At 39.0% G+C, this 24,052-nt stretch overlaps 1 protein-coding gene across 1 annotated transcript; it reads right to left on the bottom strand.

The window, feature by feature from the left end:
• Positions 1 to 9,075: 9,075 nt before the first annotated feature.
• KCNJ8 (potassium inwardly rectifying channel subfamily J member 8) lies at positions 9,076 to 16,228 on the bottom strand. The gene is made up of 3 exons (XM_072798740.1): positions 15,876 to 16,228; positions 14,591 to 15,032; positions 9,076 to 10,722 (listed from the first exon to the last, which is right to left on the bottom strand). Exons 2-3 carry the CDS (start codon positions 14,962 to 14,964, stop codon positions 9,822 to 9,824), a joined length of 1,275 nt encoding a protein of 424 aa, XP_072654841.1. The 5' UTR covers positions 14,965 to 15,032; positions 15,876 to 16,228; the 3' UTR covers positions 9,076 to 9,821.
• Positions 16,229 to 24,052: the final 7,824 nt, after the last annotated feature.

Genomic DNA, 24,052 nt, shown 5'->3' with positions numbered 1-24,052 from the left:
GCTTGAAATCAGGAAGTCTGATACCTCCTGCTTTGTTCTTTTTTTTTTTTTTTTCTTTTAGGATTTCTTTGGCTATTCAGGATCTTTTGTGGTTCCATAGTAATTTTAGGACATTTTTTTCTACTTCTGTAAAAAATTCTATTGGAATCTTTTTTAAATTTTTTTTTTAATTTTTATTTATTTATGATAGTCACAGAGAGAGAGAGAGAGGGGCAGAGACATAGGCAGAGGGAGAAGTAGGCTCCATGCACCGGGAGCCCGATGTGGGATTCGATCCCAGGTCTCCAGGATCACGCCCTGGGCCAAAGGCAGGCGCCAAACTGCTGCGCCACCCAGGGATCCCTTCTATTGGAATCTTGATACAGAATGCATTGAATCTGTATATGACTTTCTGTAATATTGACATTTGAACAATATATTTTTAAAAGATGTTATTTATTTATTCATGAACCACAAAAAGAAGGAGGCAGAGACACAGGCAGAGGGAGAAACAGGCTCCCCAGAGGAAGCCTGATGCAGGACTTGATCCAAGAAGTTCGGGATCATGCCCTGAGCCAAAGGCAGAAGCTCAACTGCTGAGCAAACCAGGTATCCCAATATTAATTCTTCTGATCCATGAACACAGGATATCTTTTCCTTTATTTGTACTTCTTTGATTTTTTTCATCAATATCTTGTAGTTTTCAGCATAAATTCTCACTGCCTTAGTTAAGTTTGTTCCTAAGTATTTTGTTTCTTTTTTTTTTTTTAAGATTTTGTTTATTTATTCGAGAGAGAGAGAGAGAGAGAGAGAGAAAGGCAGAGACAGGCAGAGGGAGAAGCAAGCTCCATGTGAGGGGCCCAATGTGGGACTCGATCCCAGAACTCCAGGATCACGCCCTGGGCCGAAGGCAGGCGCCAAACCACTGAGCCACCCAGGGATCCCTATTTTATTGTTTCTGATGCTATTGTAAATTGATTCAAGTTCTTTATTTCTTTTTCAGAAATTTTGTTGTTAGTGTATAGAAATGCCACTAATTTTTGTATGTTAATTTTGAATCCTACAACTTTATTGAATTCATGGCTATATCTAACAGGGTTTTTTTGGGTTGAGATTTAAAATTTTTTATGTATAAAGATTTTACTTATATGTAAAAATATTTTAAGATTTTCTGTATATAAAATCATTTCCCCTTCTAATAGTGACAATTTTACTTCTTTTCCAATTTTGACCCATTTTATTTCTTTTTCTTGCCTGATTGACCTAGGTAGGACTTCCAGTACTATGTTGAGTAGGAATGGTAAGACTGGGTACCCTCATCTTGTCCCTGATCTTAGAAGAAAAGCTTTCATTTTTTCACTGTTGAGTATGGTGTTAGCTTTGGGCTTGTCACATATGGCCTTTATTATGTTGAGATATATTCCTTATATGCCTAATTTGTTGAGTTTTTATCATGAATGGATGTTGATTTTTTTCAAATGCTTTTTCTCTGTTTATTGAGATGGTCATATGATTCTTTTCTTTCATTCTATTAATTTGACATATCACATTGATTGATTTGTGTATGTTGAACCATTCTTGCATTCCAGTGGAAAAGTCCTACTTTATCATGGTGAATGATCTTTATAACGTGCTGCTGAATTCAGTTTGCTTATATTTTATTGATAACTTTAGCAAGGATATTGGCCTGTGGTTGTCTCTTCTAGTAATGTCCTTTTCTGCTTTTAGTGTCAGGATAATTCTGGCCTTGGAAAATGAATTTGAGAGTGTTCCCTCCTCTTTAATTCTCTGGAAAAGTTTGAGAAGGGGTGATGTTAATTTTTTTAGTATTTGCTAAAATTCAGTGAAACCATTTGGTCCTGGTTTTTTTTTTGTTGTTGTTGTTGAGAGATTTTTGATTCCTGATTCGATCTATTTACTAGCAATTTGTATTCATATTCTTTATTACTTCCCAATTTAGTCTTAATAAATGGTATATTTCTAAGACTTTTCCTATTACTTCCAGGTTCTTCAATTTGTTGGCATATAATTGTTCATAGTGGCTTCTTCTGATCCTTTGAATTTCTGTAGTATTAGTTGTATATGTCTTTTTTAAATTTATAATTTCTGTCCTTTCTCTTTTTTCCTTGGTTAGTCTGACTATGGGTTTGTCAATTTTGTTCATCATTTCAAAGAACCAACTCTTAGTTTGATTAATCTTTTCTATTGCTTTTCTACTCTCCATTTTTATGTATTTCACCTCTAGTTTTTATTATTTTTTTTTCTTCTGCTTACTTTGGGCTCAATTTGTTCTTTTTCTAGTTCTTTAAGGGGTATAGTTAAGTTGTTTATTTGGGATTTTCTTGCTTCTTAATGTAGGTGTTTATTGCTATGAACTTCTTTCTTACAACCGCTTTTGTTGTATCCCATAATCTCTGGTCTGTGTGTTTCCATATTCATTTGTCTTAAGAAATTTTTATTTATTTATTTTTTTAAGATTTATTTATTCATGAGAGACACACACACACACAGAGGCAGAGACACAGGCAGAGGGGAACCTGATGCAAGACTCGATCCTGGATCCCATGAGAGACATTCAACTGCTGAGCCACCCAGGTGTCCTAAGAAATTTTTATTTCTTATTTAGTTTCTTATTTGATCCATTGGTTGTTTAGGGGTGTGTTGTTTAATTTCCATGTGTGTGTGAATTTTCCAGTGATCCTCTTGTTATTTCTATTTTCATGCTACGGTGAACAGAAAAGGTAGTTGATATAATTTCAATCTTCTTAAATTTGCTAAGACTTGTTTTTGTGGCCTGTTATACAGCCTATTCTAGAAAATGTTTGATGTATGCTTGTGAAGAATGTGTATTCTCCTGTGGTTGAACTGAATGTTCTGTATATGTCTTAGGTCATTGTGTCCAAATCTGCTGTTTCCTTATTAGTTCTCTTCCTGGATGATCTATCCATTGTTGAGAGTGGGCTATTAAAATTTCCAACTATTGGGGCACCTGGGTAGTTCAGTCAGTTAAATGTCTGACTTTTGATTTTGGCCCAGGTCATGATATCAGGGTCATGGGATCAAGCCCTGTGTAGGGCTATGCACTGAGCATGGAGCCTGCTTGGGATTCTCTCTCTCCTTTTCCCAGTGCCCTCCCCCCCACAACTCTCTCTCTCTCTCTCAAATAAATAAATCTTTTTAAAAAAAGTTTCTAACTATTATTGCATTACTGTGTATTTATCCTTTTAGCTCTTGTTAGTTGTTGTTATATATTTTATTTATTTGAGAGAGAGAGAGACAGAGATAGTGACAGAGAACATGAGTAGGGAGGAGAGAGAGAAGCAAACTATCCTTTGAGCAGGGAGCCTGATGTGGGGCTTGATCCCGGGACCCTGGGATCATGACCTGAGCTGAAGGCAGATGCTCAACCCACTGAGCTACTCAGGTGCCCCTGCTTTATATATTATATATTAATATTATTTTTATATATCATAAACTTACATAACCAATGATAAGCACATGCATTTTTATAATTGTTCTATCTTCTTGATGTTTTGACTCCTTTGTCATTGTATTATGACCATTTTTGTCTCTAACACTTACTTTTATCTTTTTCAGATTAATCATTCTGGTGGTATGAAATGGTGTTGCATTGTGGTCATAATTTGCATTTTTGGATACTATATATATAGTATATAGTATATTATATATATATACAGGAATTTTGCATTCTTTCTTTTGTAATAGGCTTTTTCATTTTGTTTTCCAATTATCTGTATTTGGCTGTGTGTATTTTTCTTATTGATTTATAAGAGTTTTATGTAAATTATTTATGAGTTTTTTGTAGCATATGAGGATGGCAAATATTTTCTGCCATTCTGTGGATTACAAGTCCATTTGATATAATTTTGCATGTATTGTTTAGGATAAAGGCTAAGTTTGAGTGTAGTAACAAAATATACAAACAAATTTTGAAAAACTAAAAAGAAAAAAATCACTAAAATAAAATACGTATTTCTTTCTTTCTCATGTAACCGTGTAAAGGTAGATAGTCCAGGCTAGTGTGATTCTATTCCACAAAATCATTTAGTGTCACAGACTTTTTCCATATTTTTGCTTTTACAGTTTTGTCATTATTAGCCTGGTGAAAGCTGGGGTCCACCACACATGTGCCTGGCCCATGGGAAGAAAAATGAAGATGGAGAAATATAAGCTCAGGATTTTAAAAATCAAGAACAGAAAGAGGTCCATTTGGTTTCTGTCCATGGGCTGTTGATCCTAGATTAAGCACGTGGCCACAACTAACTGTCACAGTCTGGAGAAGGTAGTATCACAGTTGAACAACTCTGTTACTGTGAAAGAAAGGACTGTGGTAAGTAGTTTGGGAACAGACTTTTAATCTAATGAGGAGAGGTGAATATGATATCAAAACATTATATAATACCAATTATTATGAAATTATGAATATACAGAGGTACACATGATGGAATGGAACAAGTGAAGTAGATGGAAGATTTGAAAAGGCTTTGTAAAAGCTATAGTTTTGGTAGACAGAAAAAGCACAAATTTCTACACCAGAGATTTGCAGTTTGTGTGAGAGATTGAATGAAGCATTCAGTGAACTTGAAGCAGTCTAAGGTGTTGAGGACAGAGGACAGGGGCAGGATTGAGGAGGAAGGCTGGGAGATGAGGCTGGAAACATGTGTTGGAATGAGACCGCAGAGAGCCTTGAATATCATGCTTAAAGAATGTGGGCTTTTTTTCAACAGTCCGTGATAAATAATTGAAGCCCCCTTTTCAAAAAAAAATCTATTTTAACTTCACTTTTACAGATAACTATTTTATCCTCCACTGTTTCAATATTTATTCAATACAAACCAAAGTAATCCCATAGTACGGAGAGATCCAGCCTTAATATTTTTGTTTTCTCAAGTGATTAAAGTAAACATTGTGCAAAGTAATAGTTTCATTTAAATGACCCCAGAGAGTATTAGAGTCAGGGGAAGGGTGTCATACAATACTGCCAAGAAAATCTTCATGAGAACTCGGACAACAATAAAAGAAAAGAGTACTAATGAAGATGTGAATGATCTGGCATGAAATTAGGCTCTAATGTGACATTTTGATCTGAAATTAAAGACTGATTAAGATTTTCATGAACTTAAACTTGAATAGTGCAGCAAGTTATCAAGGGGTGTAATTAGAGTCACTTCCTTCCTAGGTCTGTGGGGAAATTCCCATCACCATTGATGAGAATTGTGCATAAAGATCATGGGAAGAGCATGGCCCTTGGGTTTCCTCTTGAACAGCCTGTAGGATTTGTTATGGTTATTTTAATGCACTGGTCCTCAGAGACACTAATTTCAGTTCTGCCTCTACCTTCAACATCCTGAAAATGACAAAAGCTGGGAGTGGGAACCCCAAGAGATGTAGATATCTTTTCATTCTTTCTTCTTTATCTATAATTAAATCATTTTCAAAGAGGAAACTTCTTGCTCCTTAAATGCCAAATTATTAAACAACAACAACAAAAATGATTCCTATCAATGGAGGGGAAAGAATACTCCCCCATTTGACTACATGGCTAACAACTTCTCTGGGAGTTAGATTTTGGGAACTGAGGTCATTTCTTTAAGTCACTGCTGGTTCTGAGATACTTATGTGCCAAAACACTTGGCCAGGGTATTTAGAAATGTCTGTGGTCTGGGAAACAGGACTTTTACTCACAAAAAGTCTTGAGCCAAGTGACAAATGATGAGGAGTTGTAGAAGAAAACTGTGATATTGGGGTAAGGTAAAATGGGGAAAAATAATTTTTAAGGATGAACAGTGTTCTAGTTTCTTCCCTCACTCTCAGCAAAGCTATCTGTGCAACAGATCTGGATCTTCCATTGTCTTCCCTTGCCTGCTCAGTAACTAGGCGTAGGTCTTAATTTTTGATTTTGAGATCGACGTGTCTATTCTGTAATTCTGGTACATCAGTCAGTGTTTCTTTCCTCATACTTTCCATCTCAGATTACTTTAGAGCAGAATCAGCACCTACCTTGTCTATAAATTTTTGGTTCTTCTAAAAAAAAAAAAGAAACAAAGAAACACATCTAGTTATTTTTGCCAGATGGTAAATATCAGACATTCACTATATATTACTGGATGAATAAATAAATGATAGACATGTAAAACCAGAAATATCCTCTGCATGTAAAATGTTTCCTTTTACACATTATAGTATTTTACACGTTATAGTATTTAATAATATGCACTTGGCAGGTATCAAAGAATCAGGAAAAGTCACTGGGAGTGGGGAGATGTAAGGTCTCTGCTGTAGATTTAAGAGATCAGATTTACATTGCAAAGATCTTTTGTCTCTGTCCTAGAGAAGAAATGTAATGCATTGAACTAGTCATTTGCTAAGAATGTAATCTTTTAAAATTATTTATTTATTTATTTGAGAAGGAGAGTGCGAGTGGGGAGAAGGAGATTCCCCACTAAGCAGGGAGCCAGACATAGGGCTCAATCCCAGGACTCTGGGATCATGACCTGAGCTGAAGGCAGACACTTAACTGACTGAGTTACCCATGCACCCTATTAAGAATGTAATTAATTTCAAGACAGTATTTCATTTCAAGCTTTTGTTCTGGGCAAATGAATTAAACTCTTTTAAGCCTTTCATAGTGTTAATTCACTTACTCCTTATAACAACTTAGGAAGTAGATACTATAATCATTCTGATTTTATACATAGGGAAAGTGAGGCAAAGGAAATTAATTTGTCAAGACCTCACAGATGATAAGTATTGGAGTTTAAACCAAGAGACTTTGGCTGCAGAGTCTGTTTCCTCAGCCATAATACTATATTGTCTCATGTGATGGTACTCTAGTCACTAAATAATGATAGCAGAGACCCAGGAGGCTTTTGGGGGAAAATGTTCCATGTAGAAGCAAACCTATAATATGAAAGTATGTATGGCTCCTTTCCAAAGAGCAACAAAGCCTGTGTGGTATAAAGTGGAAATGGTTGAGGACACAAGTGATAGTAATGAAATATAGTGGCTTATGAACCTTGGGAAAGATTTTGGTCCTCATTTTTAGAAAAACAGAAAACCATAGGAGGGTGTTAAGTGGAAGTGTGATGTAGCATTATTTAAAAGAATATTGTCAGGGTACCCGGGTGGCTTAGTTGGTTAAGTATCAGCTTTCAGCTCAGGTCATGATCTCAGGGTCCTGGGGAATCAAGCCCCTCATCTGGATCCCTGCTCAGCTGGAAGTCTGGTTCTCTCTCTGCTCCCCGCCCCTGCTTCATACTCTCTCTTTTTCTCAAATAAATAAATAGGATCTTAAAAAAAAAGAATATTGCATGTATGAAGACTAGGGTGGAAGCAGACTCTAAATATTTAATATAATACTTAAATTCAATACATAAATCAAAATAACACACACAGAATCTTCTTGTTTCCTAAAACTAAATTAAAAGGTTCCTGAAAATTTTTGGCCAGCGTAATGTATTTTAGCAAAAATAGGTTTTCAAATCATTTTAATACTCTAAAACATTTGTATTTTAAAGAATTATTGATGTGATCTTCTCTTCAATGTGGCTGACACCAGCTGAATGATGTCCCTGCCTGAGCCATGACTTGACATAGGCGGCTCCATCAAACGCATTGATTGACTTCCTCATTGACTTGATGGTCATTAGGTTGTTGGTGCCTAGCATTCAGTTGCAGCTGGAAGGGGGCTGAGGGACTTGGTCATGCTTCATATCTAGATTTGCCCCTGGGTGCAAGGGCATTCTGTATCAGACTCGGAAATCCTGTATTTTAATCCCACTGACCACGCCCCAGCATTACCTGCCCTGCAGCCTCTGTCCATCCCACTGACATTGACTTGTCAGTGGGCAGCAGGCAGGCATTATACATATCCTTATTGTTGGAGTGGAAGCTGCCTTCTGGCTCTGCTCAGCTGTCCTGGAGTGAGAGTGGGGGACCTGCATCTGTGTCAGAACTGCTAGGAAGTCTGATATCCCTCCCAAAGTCTCTGTTGAGCTAAGTCTTATTGAAGATAGATTCTTTTTGGCATCCTATTAAAAAATGTAATATTCTGAAAATTGGTGTAGGTACATCCATACACACTGGGTAATGAGTACCCAGCTTGGACTCTGGGGAAGTGGTAGAGGTAGAGAGAATTGGTCGTACTCTGGATATAGTTTGACACCAGACCTAATAGATTTTTGTGGATAGATGGCATGTGAGATATAGAAGAGAGGTGTCAAGTATGACTCCAAGGTTTTGGCTTGATTGGAAGAAAGACGGGGGGTAGAGGGTAGGTTTTGTTAGTGGAAACGGAGTATTTGGTTTTAGGCAGGTTTTAAATGCATATTGGGTATCTAGGTGGAGCTTCAAGTACCTGCTTGATACATGAGTCTGGAGTTCAAAGGAGTGGTTAGAATTGTTCAGAAATGATTAACTTAGTAACCCGAGAAACAATTTCCATTCATCTGGGTAGAATCATGAGTCATTTGTTTAAGATAAGATTTGAATATATTAATGATTACCTGCCTATTTCAAATGTTCATAAATGAAGTAAAATGAATACAACCCCCCAAACCTGTGTAAAAGGCCATATAAGAGCTCAGTTTTCTGATGTTCAACTATGTGAAACAGAAGAATAAACCCAGTCTCTCAACTTAGTGCTTCTTTTTGCGTCTTCTTCCCTTCTTTGAAGAAAGAAGAGCTAAGGATGATTAAACCAAGTTTTGATAGAAAAATCTCACTTTAGCAAGTGCTATCATGCTAAAGCTATATATGCCAGGCCTGAATTCAGGAAGAGCATATAGTTTTAAGATAGGAGGTTGGAGATTTAAAGAAAAAAGGTTATGTGATTTCCATGATACATCAGGCTCAGATAGAAGAGCTAGGAAAACATTTCAAATCTTGGAAGGAAATACAATCAAAATGAAACAAAAAAAATGTAGTTCCCTTGGAATAACCAATTTCAAGGACAGGAATGTCTGAGAGGTGTTATCACTGTATATCTCTTTCACATGCCTCTAAAATTTTTTTTTCTTTTCTTGAGCTTTGAATAGGGATAATTTCGTGAAAGAGAAATCACAAAACTACAGTGAGTACGAAGAAAATATTTTAATAAAATACTCAATACAGTATTTCCCTGTAGGGGCTTTTAAGAAGTGAGAAGCCAAAGGAAATAATTGCCACTTTTGGGAATCCAGTCCTAAATGAGACAGGAATGTTCTTAGCCTTTCTCCAAAGCTCTTTGCCCAGTTCCGCCAACAGGCTGCCATTAGGAGGACGAGGAAACCTGCAAAGGTCACTGTGAAGAAGTAAGTGACTGAACACAATCTGTTTAGAAGCAGCCAGAGATAAGCAGTTTTTACCTCTGGCTTCTTACCAGATGTAGTATCTGGAAAAAAAAGAGAGGGCTACATACTAGCTGATACAAAAGGTGTTAACAGCACACTTTTAGGGTTCCCCCTCATCCTACCTGCATTTCTAGAGGGCCAACGGAAACAGAGAGATCTGTGGTTTCAACCACTAAGCATTTCACACAGAGTCATTCCTTGGCCAGCTTTTGTACTCAAGGTCTATTCCTATTACTGTAATCCTTGGGTTTCAAATTGAGAGAAACAAGAGCATACTATTTCCTATACACAATAGAAGCATATCACTGCAAATACTGCACATATGAAACAAGTGTCAGCCATGAATCCTCCATGTTGTGTGTTACTGTTTATTGACACAGAAAGTGCTGTTGCTTGAATATGAGCATCTGGTGATAGAAGGATAAATTACTGTGTTCCCGCTCTAGTACAGTCTGACAGTGCTTTGCATAAACCACCAGGTGTGTCTTGCTGTCATGATTCTGATGTGTTCTGATTTCCTTCTGGAGTCATAAATTGCACCTTTGGCACCATGAGGGATGAGTTGTTCCTTCGGATGGAGTTGTTTCTCCTCATAGAATTGTTTCTCCTCATGGAATTGCGCTTCCTCAGAGAATTTTGATGGGACAGCTCACTCTTCTGGAGGGTCTGAATCAGGATGGAAGGCTTCTCATCCAGCTCTCGGGCACTGCACCTGGGAGCAGCTACTTTCACAGTGTTGCCAAATTTAGAGTAATCCACAGAATACACTCCCTCCTCCTCAGTTACAATAGACACAAAGCGATGGCCCCATTGGATCTCTTCAGCGATATAGGAGGTTCTCGCTTGTGTGGTGATGCCAGTAGTTTCGACCACTCCTTCCAGAATCACTATGACCTCTAGGTCTTGGTTGGCGAGGTCAGTTGCTGAGATGTCGTACAAGGGGCTGCGCTTGTCAATCACATGGCAAATGATCAGAGGGGCCACCAGAAAAATGTTGTTACTCTCAATTGGGTTATCAACAGGAATGTCCAGCTGGTGAATGGGCACCACCTCCCCTTCGGGGGTAGTTGTCTTCTTGACCACCTGGATGCGCACTGAGGCACTGATGATCATGCTCTTCCTTAGGTCCCCCACACGGAACATGAAGCACAGTTTGCCATTTCGGACAGCAATCACTGCATGGCGGCTGAAAATCAAGGTCTCTGCCCTTCTGTGAGCCTGAGCTGTTTTCATGAAAATGCAGCCCAACATGACTGCATTGATTATCAAACCCACAATGTTCTGGAGAATCAAAACTGTGATGGCCAGAGGACATTCCTCTGTCATCATTCTCCCTCCAAATCCGATGGTCACTTGAACTTCAATGGAGAAGAGAAAAGCAGAGGTGAACGATCTGCAAGGAAGGACATCAAAAAATAGTGCCATCAGATCAAATTTTGAACAATGAAATAACATGCCAAGCTGAATTTTCCATTTTCTCCCTCCAAAGGCTATTAAATGCTTTTGGAAAGACTTGGCCACTTAACTTGTCAAATGTCTGATTCTAAACACAAGCACTTTCTCTCTCTATCTCTCTCTCATTGGAATGCGTCTACTTCCAGACTTCTGGGAAACGGTTCTATTGTTTTCTATGTCATGTAACGATGGACCTACTTATAGGAAAGCATTAAAATAATAAGTTAAAATAATAAACCCATACTTGTATTTATAGGCATATTTTGTGAAATACTTTCACAAAGGCGTAGTTTACTTGGTGAAACTTCCTACCAGGTAGATATTTATTAGTCATTGCATATCTGAGTGTAAGTGACTGGAGTCATATGGGAAGGTCCTGAATAATAAGTGAACTTTTTATTATTTACAACCCTGAAAGTCATATTCATTGGCTAACACTTATTGTGTATCTTATACAAAGAAAGCATAGTGCTAAAAGGTGGTATAAAACACATCATGTAAAAGTACTAGTATTTTTCATAAAAAAGAATGTTTTGCCATTTGGAAAGAAAACTTTTGTTTTCTTGTATCATTTTGTTCTAGAATTCTCGAGAATAACTTGGGATATTAAAGGAAAAAATTGAGGCAGAGACTAGTAAGTGACTGTCTCAAGATCAAATAATTAATGAGAACTTGAATCTTCTCAGTTCTGGCTTGGTGCTCTGAAAGAGGGAAAGGGAAAGAGAATAAGTGTCAGTATTTTCTTGGGAAGCTTTTTCAAATTGCACATCTCTTCCATATTTCAATGCAAACACTGATTTGGTAGGTCCAAGGTCGAACTAGGTAAGACTTACCTGGAAAAGCTCTCAGGTAAGTCTGATTTATCCTTTTGCTTAAGATGCACCACATTTGGTTATTCTGAAGATTAATGTATTCACTTAACTACATATCCTATACTGCTGTGACTTCTTAACAAAAACAGGGTTAGTTCTGTGTTTGCCCCCAGTGCCAATTTCAAACTTCTTTAATTTTACAGACAGTTAACTACATACAGGCTATCCGTGTTACCTATCCATGTGCTTTTGTGCAACACAGTGAGGGGGAAGCAGAAATAATTCTTTTGATTAGCCTTTAAGTGGAATGTGAAAATTTATTTTTTAAGCCCTTTTGTTGCCAAAAAGATTCATGGAAAACCACAATAATTACTTTTTGCACTAGCTATACAGATGTCGTATGATCCAAAAACTCGGCGAAGAATAAGCATGGACCCCAGACGAAAGGCTTGGACCCAACGCTGCTTTCTAATAACATCTATATACCTCATGGATCAGCCTGACGATGAATATTCCCAAATGTCTCGCTTTAACCAATTGAGGGATTATTCATGTGTCATATTTTACATATTGTTTATTTTATGAACAATTTTAATTCTAAACATTATATAGTGCAAGACCCAGCCTTTTATGGACACCTATCATGCTAAACACCCTTAAAAGATGAAAATGTGCAGTTGTTCATTTGTTCTGCTACAGAGGGAGTTAGGCTGAATAAGAAGAAAAATGCTGGTTTATTTTCTGACTCATATTGGAAAGTCATCCACATGAAAGGGAAAGTAAGCCACTCTAAAATGAGAATGGTAAAATTTATTTGGACATATTGGTGAGTAACCATCACAATAAGTTGTTTTTAATTTCGATGAAATGCTGGGACACTGAACTTCTGAAAGGAAATATAAAGAATGAGAACATCATTAGGCATCTTTTAAATCCCCTTTGAGAGAGAATAGAGATTTACTGTTTCTATATTTTTGGTGAAAAAGATTGTATTATGTACAATTGGTTATGAGTAAGCTGCATGCTGAGATTAAACTATAAATAGTACCATAACATTGAAATATAATTAGTAGGATTTTAACCTTAAAATATGTCAAGTAACTTTTTTTTTTTAGGTAAGAAGTGCAATTAAAAATTGTCATTCTGATAAAATCAGCTCTGTCTCAATGTATTTGCGACACCATTTCTCACAATAAACTGATTGTTCCCACCAGCATCGGGGGAGTGAACCTGCTTCGGAACACATCTTGGTGGAAAATAAGAGCTAGCACTAAAACAGCTTTTAACAACCAGTGCACTCCGTAAATTCTTTAAAAAAAAAAAAGCATTGAAAGGATGTCACTTTTGATGATACATCTTTAACAAACTGCCTTGTGACTTCTTTTTCACAGGAAAAGCCAATATACTTGTCTTATAATTAAAATCCATCATTTGTTTTCGAGGCTTATCATTTTTGTTTATCTCTTTTTATGACTGTCTACTGCATGTTTATTAAAAATTTATCTCGATATGAAAGTGACTTACCAACATCCATGCCCGTAAATTTCTTAAAGAGAAATATTACAAATAATGATATTTGACCCTACAGATGCCTGTTACAGTGTTTTAATTGTTTCCTTTGGATCTGCTATGCTGGTGATCACCCACATTTTTCATCTTTATTTTCTTTGTGACAAAAGTCTATGAAAAGTTCAAGACAAGAAAATAATATCTACTTGTTGACGAAGGATCAATCCAATATATTTTTCTCTCCTCAAAATCCGAGCTGAAATCAGTGACGTGTGATTTCTGCACACAAATGCTACATCCCTCCCTGATATGTTGGCATTGCTGTCACTTAGGAAATGTGCGAGGACGGACAAGGTCACGGGCTGGGCTTCTGCTTCTTGCAGTGGTATGCTAATTTCAGAAGATTTCAGGGTCGGTAAAGATCTCATTCTTTACAGTTGCCTGACAGATTGGTGCTTGTTCAAGTTGTTCTGCTTTGTACACTATGTAGATTTGGAATATTACTCAGAAAATGTCTTGGCAAAGTTTCCAGCATTATTACCATTGTTTCGCTTCAGAGTGAATATTTTTGCAATTGATATAAATGATTTCTTTCTGTCTTCCAACAAAACAAATTAAAAGACAGATCATCCCAACTAAGTGTTCTTAGGCCATGTGAAAATATGAGGAGAATCGCTGAAATCAAATTCATTTTACTTACTTTTGAAACACAATGTAAGAGAAAGAGCAAACATTAGGCTACCTGAGGATTATCTTGTCCCTATTCTATTAAAGCTTGTAAAGAAAACTCCAACATTTAGTCAATTCTCTATAATCTCTTCCAGGCAAAACTTGGCGCAATTTCCATTAAAAACTACTTTTTTCTAGTTCTGCGTCTCAATATAACTTTTACTTTTGGAATCCAATGCAAGCAGCCAGATATTTAAGATAATCTTGATAGAGAAGGGCTTACTTATATCTACTTATTTCATTTTTAGTGGATCTTGAATCTCGGATACCTCTCCACCAGTGTTTTCCCATTTCCCTTGCAATTTCTGAAAATGTCATGAGTAGGAGAAGTCAGGGAAAAATATTACTAGCATTTGCACAGTATTTTTTGTCGCTCAAGAGATATTTCCTTGAGGATGGGGGAACGACGGACATCAGCTTTTTCATACTGAAAACTGAATGTGTGCTTTTTCTGAGTAAGGCACTCTGTGGACTCCTTTGAACCACAACCATTCTTTAAATAACCAATACAGTATTTTTAAAGCTCACCGGAGGGATCAACGCTGGCGTTTTCAGGGTCTCCTCATCCATAAAGCTGCATTTAAAAAGATTCTTAATGTGTTAGATTAGGGTTTTTCCCACTCCTTTGTGCCCGAAGGCACTAAAGCAAATGCTTTATTTCACTTTCAACAAATTAACCGTGATAGGAGAGCAAGGCAGTTTAATTCTTTTTTCTACACTGTTGTCAATCCCTGCCTCATCCCACTGCATTCTTACCTGACATTAGTCACACAAACAGTGGACTCCAAACCACTTTTCTCCATTCCACTTTTCTCCATGTAGGCGTAGATGTCCCCGTGGGCAAAGGCCACCAGCCACCACATGATGGCGAAGAGCAGCCAGCTGCAGAGGAACGACATGGTAAAGATGACCAGCGTGTGGCGCCATTTCAGGTCCACCAAGGTGGTGAAGATGTCCTGCAGGAATCGTCCTTGCTCACGGATGTTCTTGTGCGCCAGGTTGCACGCCCCGCTCTTGGCGATGAAGCGGGCTTTGGGGAGGCGGTCCCGGACGCGCGGCTTGCGCAGGTTCTCCGCCGCGATGCGCGCCAGCACATACTCCTCGGGGATGATGCTCTTTCTGGCCAACATCGTCCTGTCACCATAGCCAGCCTATTCACCTGTCTCGGACCTGCCTCTCCTTCCCTCGGGACGTCCTCCTGCACAAGGGAAACGACGTTTGACAACTTTCTCCTCCCCCATGTCCTCCCCTCTTCACTTCTTGCATTCGGGGACATGTCTATACGTCCCAGGTGCCATGCAAAGCTAAGGTGTGATTTTAGGGATCCCAACACGAATCTAGTTTTGTGCTTGAGTTCTGGGACCGCGGAGAAATTATTTGGTCTGGATCGGGACTGCTTCAATTTTCCTTATCGTTCTGAACACATATGGGCACAGCCTTAAACAGAACCGGGAGCCTTCCTGCAAACAGAAGGCTCAACGATAATTCTGAGATTAGCCGCGTCTGTAGATCAGGGAGGGCAAGGATACAAACACGCGGCGTCTATGATGAAAGTGAAAGCCAGCTGGGTATCACGATCCAGTTATTGCCTAGACGTTATAGCAGTATTAAAAGTAAAGAGAGGAAATCCTTCCTCCGTTATTTTTAGAAGGAGGCAAAGAAAAGGCCGTGGCCTCTTGCGCAGTATAAATAACATGTTTAGTGCAATGTGACAGAATAATAATGAGCGGTGTGCTACGTAACTTGAAAATGAGGAAGTATTTAAGGTTTTCAAGAAGTTCGGATTGCATTTAAAAAAAAGAAAAAAAAATCCCATCGGAACGCATAACATAAATGGAAAACTTTACAGCGAAGGGATCAAACGTAGAGGCTGCAGGAAAAACCCGGACGACCGCCCGCGGGCTGCAGATCGAGTGGAGAGAGCGTGCCCCGAAAAGCGCATCCAGCACTGTAAACCTCTGCTGTGCTGGGCATTTTAAATCATTTGCGGGGATGCGAACAGCCCCCCCCTCCCCTCCCCGGGAGGAGCGCTGGAACTTACAGAGTCCGGGCCGCGGGCGCGGCGGCTGCACCTCCCTCCACCCGCCGGCCGACCGCGGGCGGGTCCCGCGCTCTCCCATCCCGGCGCGCGGGTGCAGGGACCGCGAACGCCGCAGGGCCGGATCCGGGGGCCGCGCGTCCTAGGAGAGGAGTTAAAATAATAAAAGGTGCAACTGGATCTGGACGCGGGAGGGCTCGAGGAAGGGGGATGGGTGTGGATCTTCCCCTCCCCCTGCCCCGCTCTACTCCCCCGGCCGTGGCTCCGGGCGCAGGAGGGGCTGGGGGGAGAGGACCTTGGGGGTGATGCTCCACAAACCGGCCTCCCAGTTCCCGCTTCGACGCGCGCCAGACCTCGGAGGCCGCGGGAGCCGGCGAGGTGGAGGCGGGAGGGGCGGGGGAGGCGCGTCCCGCCGAGGTGGGGAGCCGGCCCGAGGGAGGGGCAGAGGGCGGGCGGGGGGGCGGGACCCGGGGAGCGGCTCTGCCCCAGTAGCCGCGACCCCCGGCCGCCAGCTTGACCCCCTCGCCTTTAAAAGGCTCCGCGCTCCGAGGAGAGCACTCGCGAGGCCAAGTTCACTGACGTAAAGGGAATTTATTATTATTATTTTTTATTCTTATTTTGTAATCTGGGTAGATAACTGGGCCACTTAAGAGCGAATAAAACCGGATGCAGAGATCAGAAAAACAGTTTTCCGAGGTGTGCAAGCTGTGCGCACACATTCACGTCACATTAAATTTGCATCTAGCGGGGATGATGCAGGTGGAAGAGGTTTTGGAACCCACTACGGTCAAGCGTTTTTCACCGGCCAAAGCTGGTTCTCAGGGAATCAAACGCGCGTGTGCACACACACACACACACACACACCCCTCTGCCTGCCCTCCCCACCCCCCCCCACAGAAGAAAAACACCAGTTGAGGTCTCCCCCAATGAAAAAGTTTACCCCCCAAAAAAGGGATCGCTGTCAACACTTTAGAACCCAAATGGCTGTGCTTCAGTACTTGGTTACTTTCTGAAATGTTGCAGCTTCTTGGTCTCGTCTAGATGGTCTCAAGGATAAAACAGAGCAGTTGCGCACAAGATTATATAGTAAATATCTTTCTATAGCTTTTGGAATAGGAGCCAGCAAAGACAAATGTACTTTCTCCCACAGGTCAGGCCTCCTGATTTGGCACTTGTGTTAATGGAAACTTTAATTCTTGGAAATTTCACGTATTTTCCAAGACTCAGGGCAGAAAGCTATGGAGCATAAACATTGTGCTCATTTAATTACCAAAAGACCTAAAATTAGTCTTTAATAAAGGCAATGAAGAGCTTTTTCCCATTGTGGGTAGGTCTGCTTAACCCCTTTCAGCCCGGGGTTGCTAGTCCATCAGTGGCAGCTCTCATCTCTCCTGATGTTAATTTTTACAGTAATTTATGTAGCATTTATGTATGTGTGTTAATCCCCTCATTGTTGTATTTTACAATGGAGTTTGGTGTACAACGTATTCCCTATTATTTTAACCCAGAGAACATTCACCAAGCACTTTCTCACCCTTTTCTGAAGGGTTTGGGGTTTTTTTAGGCTTGTGTGTATAAAACCACAGTTGCTGTTCTGAAGAGGCAGACAGATATAGTAAGAGAAACAAGACTTTGATAATAAACTCCAATACAAGCAAGGATGTGATTAGAATGAGAAAAGGAAATACAACCATTGCCATAGGAATTCAGATGAGAGATATTAAGACATAGACAATTAAGGAAAGCTTCATGGATTAATTGACATCTGACCCAGTCTTCAGACCAGATATATTTGGGGTGCAAAAAAGCACAGAAAGGAGATTCTGCAGAGAGGAATCATCAGGAACAAAATTGTAGAGTGACTGACAAGAGTAGACCATGTTTTAGTAACAGAACTAAATAAATTAGCATCGACGAAGTGAGATCAACAAGATAGCAGGATTGGACGCTTGAGTCCGAGGTTGCCTGGGGAGCCTCTGTCACCACTCTACTCAACAATATGGGTTTTTCATGTACTTGTCCCTTATGAGACTGAAGGCTCCTGGAGGGCAGGGCTGGGGCTTCTCTATCTTGTGTCCTAAGCCTCTGGCCTATCACAGCTTAATTGACAGAGGTATTGAAAAAATACTTTGGAATCCATGCACAGTAAAGATAAGGCTGCATACCACATCAGGGATTTGAAAATACATGCATGGATGGCCTTAAATGCTCAACAAAGGAGTCGGGGCAATTTTCAGTAGGTAGGGATAAGCCATGGAAATATTTTTGATTAGAAAACAACCCAGTGAGCCTGATTTAGTAGAATTGATCAGGAAGCAGGGGCTATGATGACTTTGGGAGTTGCATTTCTGAGTAGAGTCCCTTGAGCTCCAAAACTGTGATTGGCAGAAAAGGATACTGGAAACTATTATATCAATTAGAGAAGGAATGAGGTCTGGGCCTAATAAGCAAATATATACAAAAGGAATGTTATACAAAATCAGTAGTGAGAGAGGGAAAAATCAGAGCTGACTGTGGTATTTATTGTGGTGACAGAGAAATAACAATTGACCCTTGAACAACATGGGTTTCAACTGTGCTGGTCCACTTCTAGGAGGAGTCTTTTTGACAAATACAGTATAGTCCTGTAAATGTATTTTCTCTTCCTTGTGATTTTTGTAATAATGTTTTCTTTTATCTAGTTTACCATATTGTAAGAGTACAGTATGTAATGCATATATAACATATGTGTCAGTGGACTTGTTTATGTTATCCATGAGGTTTCCAGTCAAAGTTAAGTGATTAGTAAGTATTTTTTTGGGGGGGATAGTCAAAAGTTATACACGAATTTTCAACTGCATGTGGGGTCGGCACTCCTAATCCTCAAGTCATTCAAGGGTTAATGGTATTTATTATTGATTGATATCTAGCTTCTCTCCCTTCTGATCTTCTCATATTATGGCCCAAGTATGAACATCTAAATTTCCCTTGAGAAATTTGTTAAGGAAAGCAATTAATTTTTTAAGAGCACGTTTACTACTTAAGGCTTATTTTATTGGACTACTTATTTAATCACTATTTTGCTGCCATCCACTAAAAGTTACACGTATTTTCTTGACTGTTCCATAATTTTCCTCTTTCTTCTTTCAAGAGTGAAGACCAATTTGTGCACCCCTCTTGAGGAGGTCAGTAATAAGTTTAGAACAAAGCTAGCTTTTAAAATCTTATGATTTTCTTGACTTTAAGATGAAGAATTCTGTTAGAATCTGTTCATGTTGCATACCAGAGAAATTTATGCAACTGGGAAGCAATTCAAGGATATCTGTTCACTTTTAAGTAAACATCGGTTAGGTTCCTTTTGGACCCTATAGGCATTTTATTTGTGAATAAAGAAGTTTCTACAATTCCTATTCTCCTAGAAACAAAGTTTGTCAGTGCCTTCAGACAAGTGGAGGAAGTATTAGGGTGATGCTTTGCCCAGTTGTCTGCTGCTTTAATTATCAAATACCAATCAGTGAAGTTCTTGAAAGTACTCTCCAGATAAAGGGTTAAGTCCTTGCATTTAATGACCTTGCCTTTGACTAGACTTGTGAATTTCGAACTCTTGGACTTGATGAGCCATATTAGATGTAAGAATTTGGAAAGTCTTCAAAATGACAATGGAAACGATTCATGTTAGGAGCCCAAATAATGGTTGGTCTATTTGCTTGGTATGCTGCTTTATTAGTGTCCTCATATAAACCACTTTGGAACATATTGCTTGGGAATCAGCTTAATAAAACTGTTACATAAACTAGTAATCAAAACAGCATGTTATAAACTCACTTTTTTTGAGTTATCATGAAATGGAAATGACAATATAACTCTTCTTGCTTATCTGTTCCAGTGAGTTTAGAGAACATTTCTTTTTGATACATATTTCTATTTATGTACCAAAAAACCTCACTGTCCATGAAATTAGGTCACCCCATTTCTTTAAGGGTATCCATCAGCATCATTTGTGGAAAAGAATCTATTCAGTTTGCATGCTCAACTCCTTGAACATATGCCATCTCACAGGTGTGGATCAGCAGGTCAGGAAGGGAAGCATTAATAACAATCGCTACCTTTTCATACACACCTAGGTGAACAAAACAAAGCCCCTGCACCAGGCATTCTGAGGGAGGAAGCTGTTAGCAAACAAGTAAACTGAGTAATACATTATGTAGTTATCAATGGTGTCAAGAGTTAGAAGGAGAATAAAGCAGCGGTAAGTTTTGAAAGTAACTGGAGCCAGAAATTGGCCATTTTACATACAGTTCAGAAAAGTCCTCTTTAAGAAGGTGGGATTTGAACAAAGGATTAATCAGGTAATCAACAGGGCTTCAGGAAGCTCAAGAACAAGTATAAAGGAAATGATTTGGTGTGTTCAACGAACAGGAACAAGATCAATATATTGAATGGAGAAGAGAAAAAGCAGACAAGTTGGGAAAAGTGACAAGGGTATTCACTGATCTATTCATCTCTCCATTTACCCAAAGAATATAGATAGAGAGAATCTGCCTATACTAGGCTTTGAAAAACATTGACCTAATCCTTGATACAGCTATGCTGGGTTGTTTCCTTCCTTCTATACATGAGTCTGTTAAAGTACAGCTAAATGAATTAGCCAAAATCAAATACTTAGTAGATGAAATGTTACAACAAACTCAAAACATCTGATCCCAAATCCTGTGCTTTTCTCCCTGGACAGCATCTCAAAGGGATGGTTGTTATTCCATCATTCAGCTACATGAGAAACACCTGGTAACATGATTTTATGCCCCTCCAGACTTTTATTGAGCAAGGATAGAATAAGATATAAAATCCTTGGCCTCAAAGTGAAAATATCTTTAAATGAGAAGGTTTAAATACTTCTAATAAAATAAAGCCCACTTAAAAACTCCCCTGGAGATTCTCTTGCCCACTCAGGTATAAGAAACTCATAGAATTGTCATGAGGACAAGGTGCCACAGTCCCTCTAAAGTGCTCAGGAGACTGACTGGCCTGTAGTAAGTACTTAATAAATGTTGGTTCTTTTTATTATTACTTAAAGTCGATTTAAATAACACAGTGTGTTACTAGCTTCAGAGGTAGAATTCAGTGTTTCATCAGTTGTCAGTTCTTATTAATATAGTGGGCTGGTTTCGGTTGGGTGATGGTCAAAAATAACTCGGAGCTGGGTTTGGAGGTGGGAAGGGAGAAGGTACAAACCCACAGATTCCTTTGACTCTTAGTTAACTATCTTTCCTAACCTCAGACTAAGAAGAAATGACAATACCATTTTCATTTTATAGACTTGAGGATTATTTTTGAGACCTCACTGACCTTCAGATTGCTAACTATCCAAACACTTGTACTGGTATCTCTTCAACTTTTGAATTTAATCAAGACACTGAGGGCTGAAAAGAAGCCAGCCAAGACCCTGATAATACAATAAGGACCCAGGAAGTCAACCTGTCTGTTTTACTTTAATAGCGTCTCCAAGGGCAAAGTGGTTCCTTCAATCAAGTAGAAAGTACCTGTGGCAATTATTTTCGGCCGGCAGGGCAAAAAATGCTGGTACTAAATAAAGCTGGTGAGGTCTCTTCCAAGAGAAGATGAGGAAGAGTGGCTGGAACTGTTCGTTTTTCTAGGCCTTGAAATTATGCTTTTATATTCTTGTGCCAAAGAAAGACAAGTTCACATGAGCCTGGGATCTGTCTTGCCATAGGAATTCTTCACAGGTTTTTCTGAAGCTCTTAGTGAAAGAGCAATTCCCAACAATGTCCTGATCTATTGCTAAGCTTTCACGTCACAATGTTTTAAAGAATCAGTGACTCATATGGTGCTTGGAAAGAGAAATCTGACATTTTCCAGAACTCCCTGTAGGGTGATTCCTTCTTGCCACCTTTAAAAATGCCAGTTGCAGAAGGGATTATAGAGGTTGAAAGTTTTAAAGTGATATTTAGACTCCATGATCATTTGCCAGGATTTTCTTCCCCCACTATTAAGTGACCTGGATTCTCCTTTAGGTAAAAATTATCTGTGCCAGAAAAGCTTTCACAAAGTCATTTTTTTCTAAACAGGTTCATATTAGAATTAAATATTTGATATTTGTTACTAATTTAAAATGCCAAATTACCTCACTTATTGTTAGAATAAATAGGGTAATAATATGATCTTTCTGTAAACCTACAGAAGTTTATTATGCAGCTGGGTCAATCATTTTTTTTAAAAATTGAGGAACTGGGGAAGATGTATGAAATATGCTTAACCCTTTGTTTAAGTTCACAGAGTTTGGAGTCTGAAAGATGTGGGATCGGTTGCCAGTTCTGCCCCTTATCTTAGTTGGTGGCTTTGAGCAACATACTTCATCACTCTGAGCCTGTTTCCTCTTCTGTAAAATGGACACATTAACATCTACCTCTCAGAGTTGTATAGATTAAATGACGTGGGTATGTAAAGGATGTAGCACAGGCCAATGCACTTAAAACATAGTATCTTCTTTAAAAATTAGAACTTTGCTACAACCTCCTGAATTAGTATTTAATTAACTTATCACTTACTATTTCAATATTTTCCTTTCCTGCATTTGTAAGTATTTTCGGGCCAGTAGTCCATAATGATGGTGATAGCAGGCATGTTTTTCTCCTTAGTGATTTTGAGAAAATGCTTCCAGAATATGTAATTTACATAGTTATCATTTTAACGTAGTGTGCTCTTTCTACTTTTCTAGGTTTTTTAAAATTAATAATGGATGGTGAATTACATAAAATACTTTTACCATATATCAAAGTTATCTTTTTGTTGCTTCTTTGGCCAAATAATATGGTAAATTAAAGCACTGGATTAAAAAAAACATTGAATTATTTTTACATTCCTGAGATAGATTGTATGTGGTCATGGTGAATTATTATTTTAATATAAAGCTGAATTTTTTTAAAGATTTTATTTATTTATTCATGAGAGACACACAAAGAGAGAGAGAGAGAGAGAGAGGCAGAGACACAGGCAGAGGGAGAAGCAAGCTCCTTGCAGGGAGCCCGACATGGGACTCCCTCCCAGGTCTCCAGGATCAGGCCCCAGGCTGAAGGTGGCGCTAAACCGCCGAGCCCCCGGGCTGCCCTGAATTGCTTTTATTTAGGATTTTTGCATCAATATTTATTAGTTAGATTGGTCTGTATTAGTCTGTCTGTGTTTTCTCTGCCTGGTTTTGGATGAAGGTTATGAATCTTTTAAATTTTAATTATATATTTATTTTTTAAAAAGATTTATTTGAGGGAGAAAGAGAGATAGTGAGAGCAAGCATGCGGTGGGGGTGAGGGGATGGGAGATGCAGAGGGAGAGAGAATCCTCAAGCAGACTCCCTGCTGAGTGTAGAGTCCTGGGCTCCATTCAAGGACCCTGAGATCATGACCTGAGCCCAAATCTAGAGCCAACAGCTTAACTGATTGAGCCACCCAGGTGTCCCCCCCACTTCCTTTTTTTTTTTTTTTTTTGAAGAAAAAACCAGTGTGCAGGGCCGGAGCAGGATTGGGTGGGGGGGCGGCGGTACAGGAGCAGAGGGAGAGGGAGACAGAGAATCTTAAGCAGGATCCACATCAGTGTGGAGCCCAGTGTGGGGCTCCGTCCTATGATCCTGAGATCCTGACCTGAGCTGAAATCAGGAGTCAGAGGCTAAACCAACTGAGTCACCCAGGCACCCCAGGTTATGAATCTTTATAAAAAGAATTGATGCAGATTCTTTCTCTATGGATTTGAATAGTTTAAATAAGATACCGATTAGCTCCTCCTCGAAAATGCAATAATTTTGAAATCATCTGAGTCTGAAATTTTTTTAGGAGTAGTTCTTGGCTGTTTGTTTTTTTTTTTTTTTTCCCCCTGACACCTCTGTTTCAGACCTTATAATGCTGTCCTTCATATCTTCTCATTATGCTTCCTATTTTCTATCAGCTTGTTCTGTGCTGCTGGGTACATTCTAGATGTTTCCAATGGAAAGAAGTCTCTCATCATCTAAGCTTAATTGATGTTTTAAATTGTCCATTGAGTTTTTTATTTTAATGGCTTTTTTTTTTTTTTTTACTTTACTAGTTCTATTTGTCTGTTCTAAAGTAATCTACTTTTCCTCACCTTTTAAAAACCTCTACACAACCACATGACTGGCACGTGGATCACAGTTATGTGGTCATAAAATATGACTA

This window comes from Canis lupus, chromosome 25, assembly GCF_048164855.1.
Source record: "Canis lupus baileyi chromosome 25, mCanLup2.hap1, whole genome shotgun sequence".
In the NCBI taxonomy this organism is placed as follows: Eukaryota; Metazoa; Chordata; class Mammalia; order Carnivora; family Canidae; genus Canis; species Canis lupus.
This window is presented reverse-complemented; position numbering and strand designations above follow the sequence as displayed.

What these genes read in the sequence shown, in the direction of transcription:
- KCNJ8 (XM_072798740.1), bottom strand. Translation starts at nt 14,964, where the DNA reads ATGTTGGCCAGAAAGAGCATCATCCCCGAGGAGTATGTGCTGGCGCGC. An exon ending in GTTTGTGTGACTAATGTCAG is followed by an intron (nt 10,723 to 14,590) that starts GTAAGAATGCAG and finishes CCTTCCTTGCAG; the next exon opens with ATCGTTCACCTCTGCTTTTC.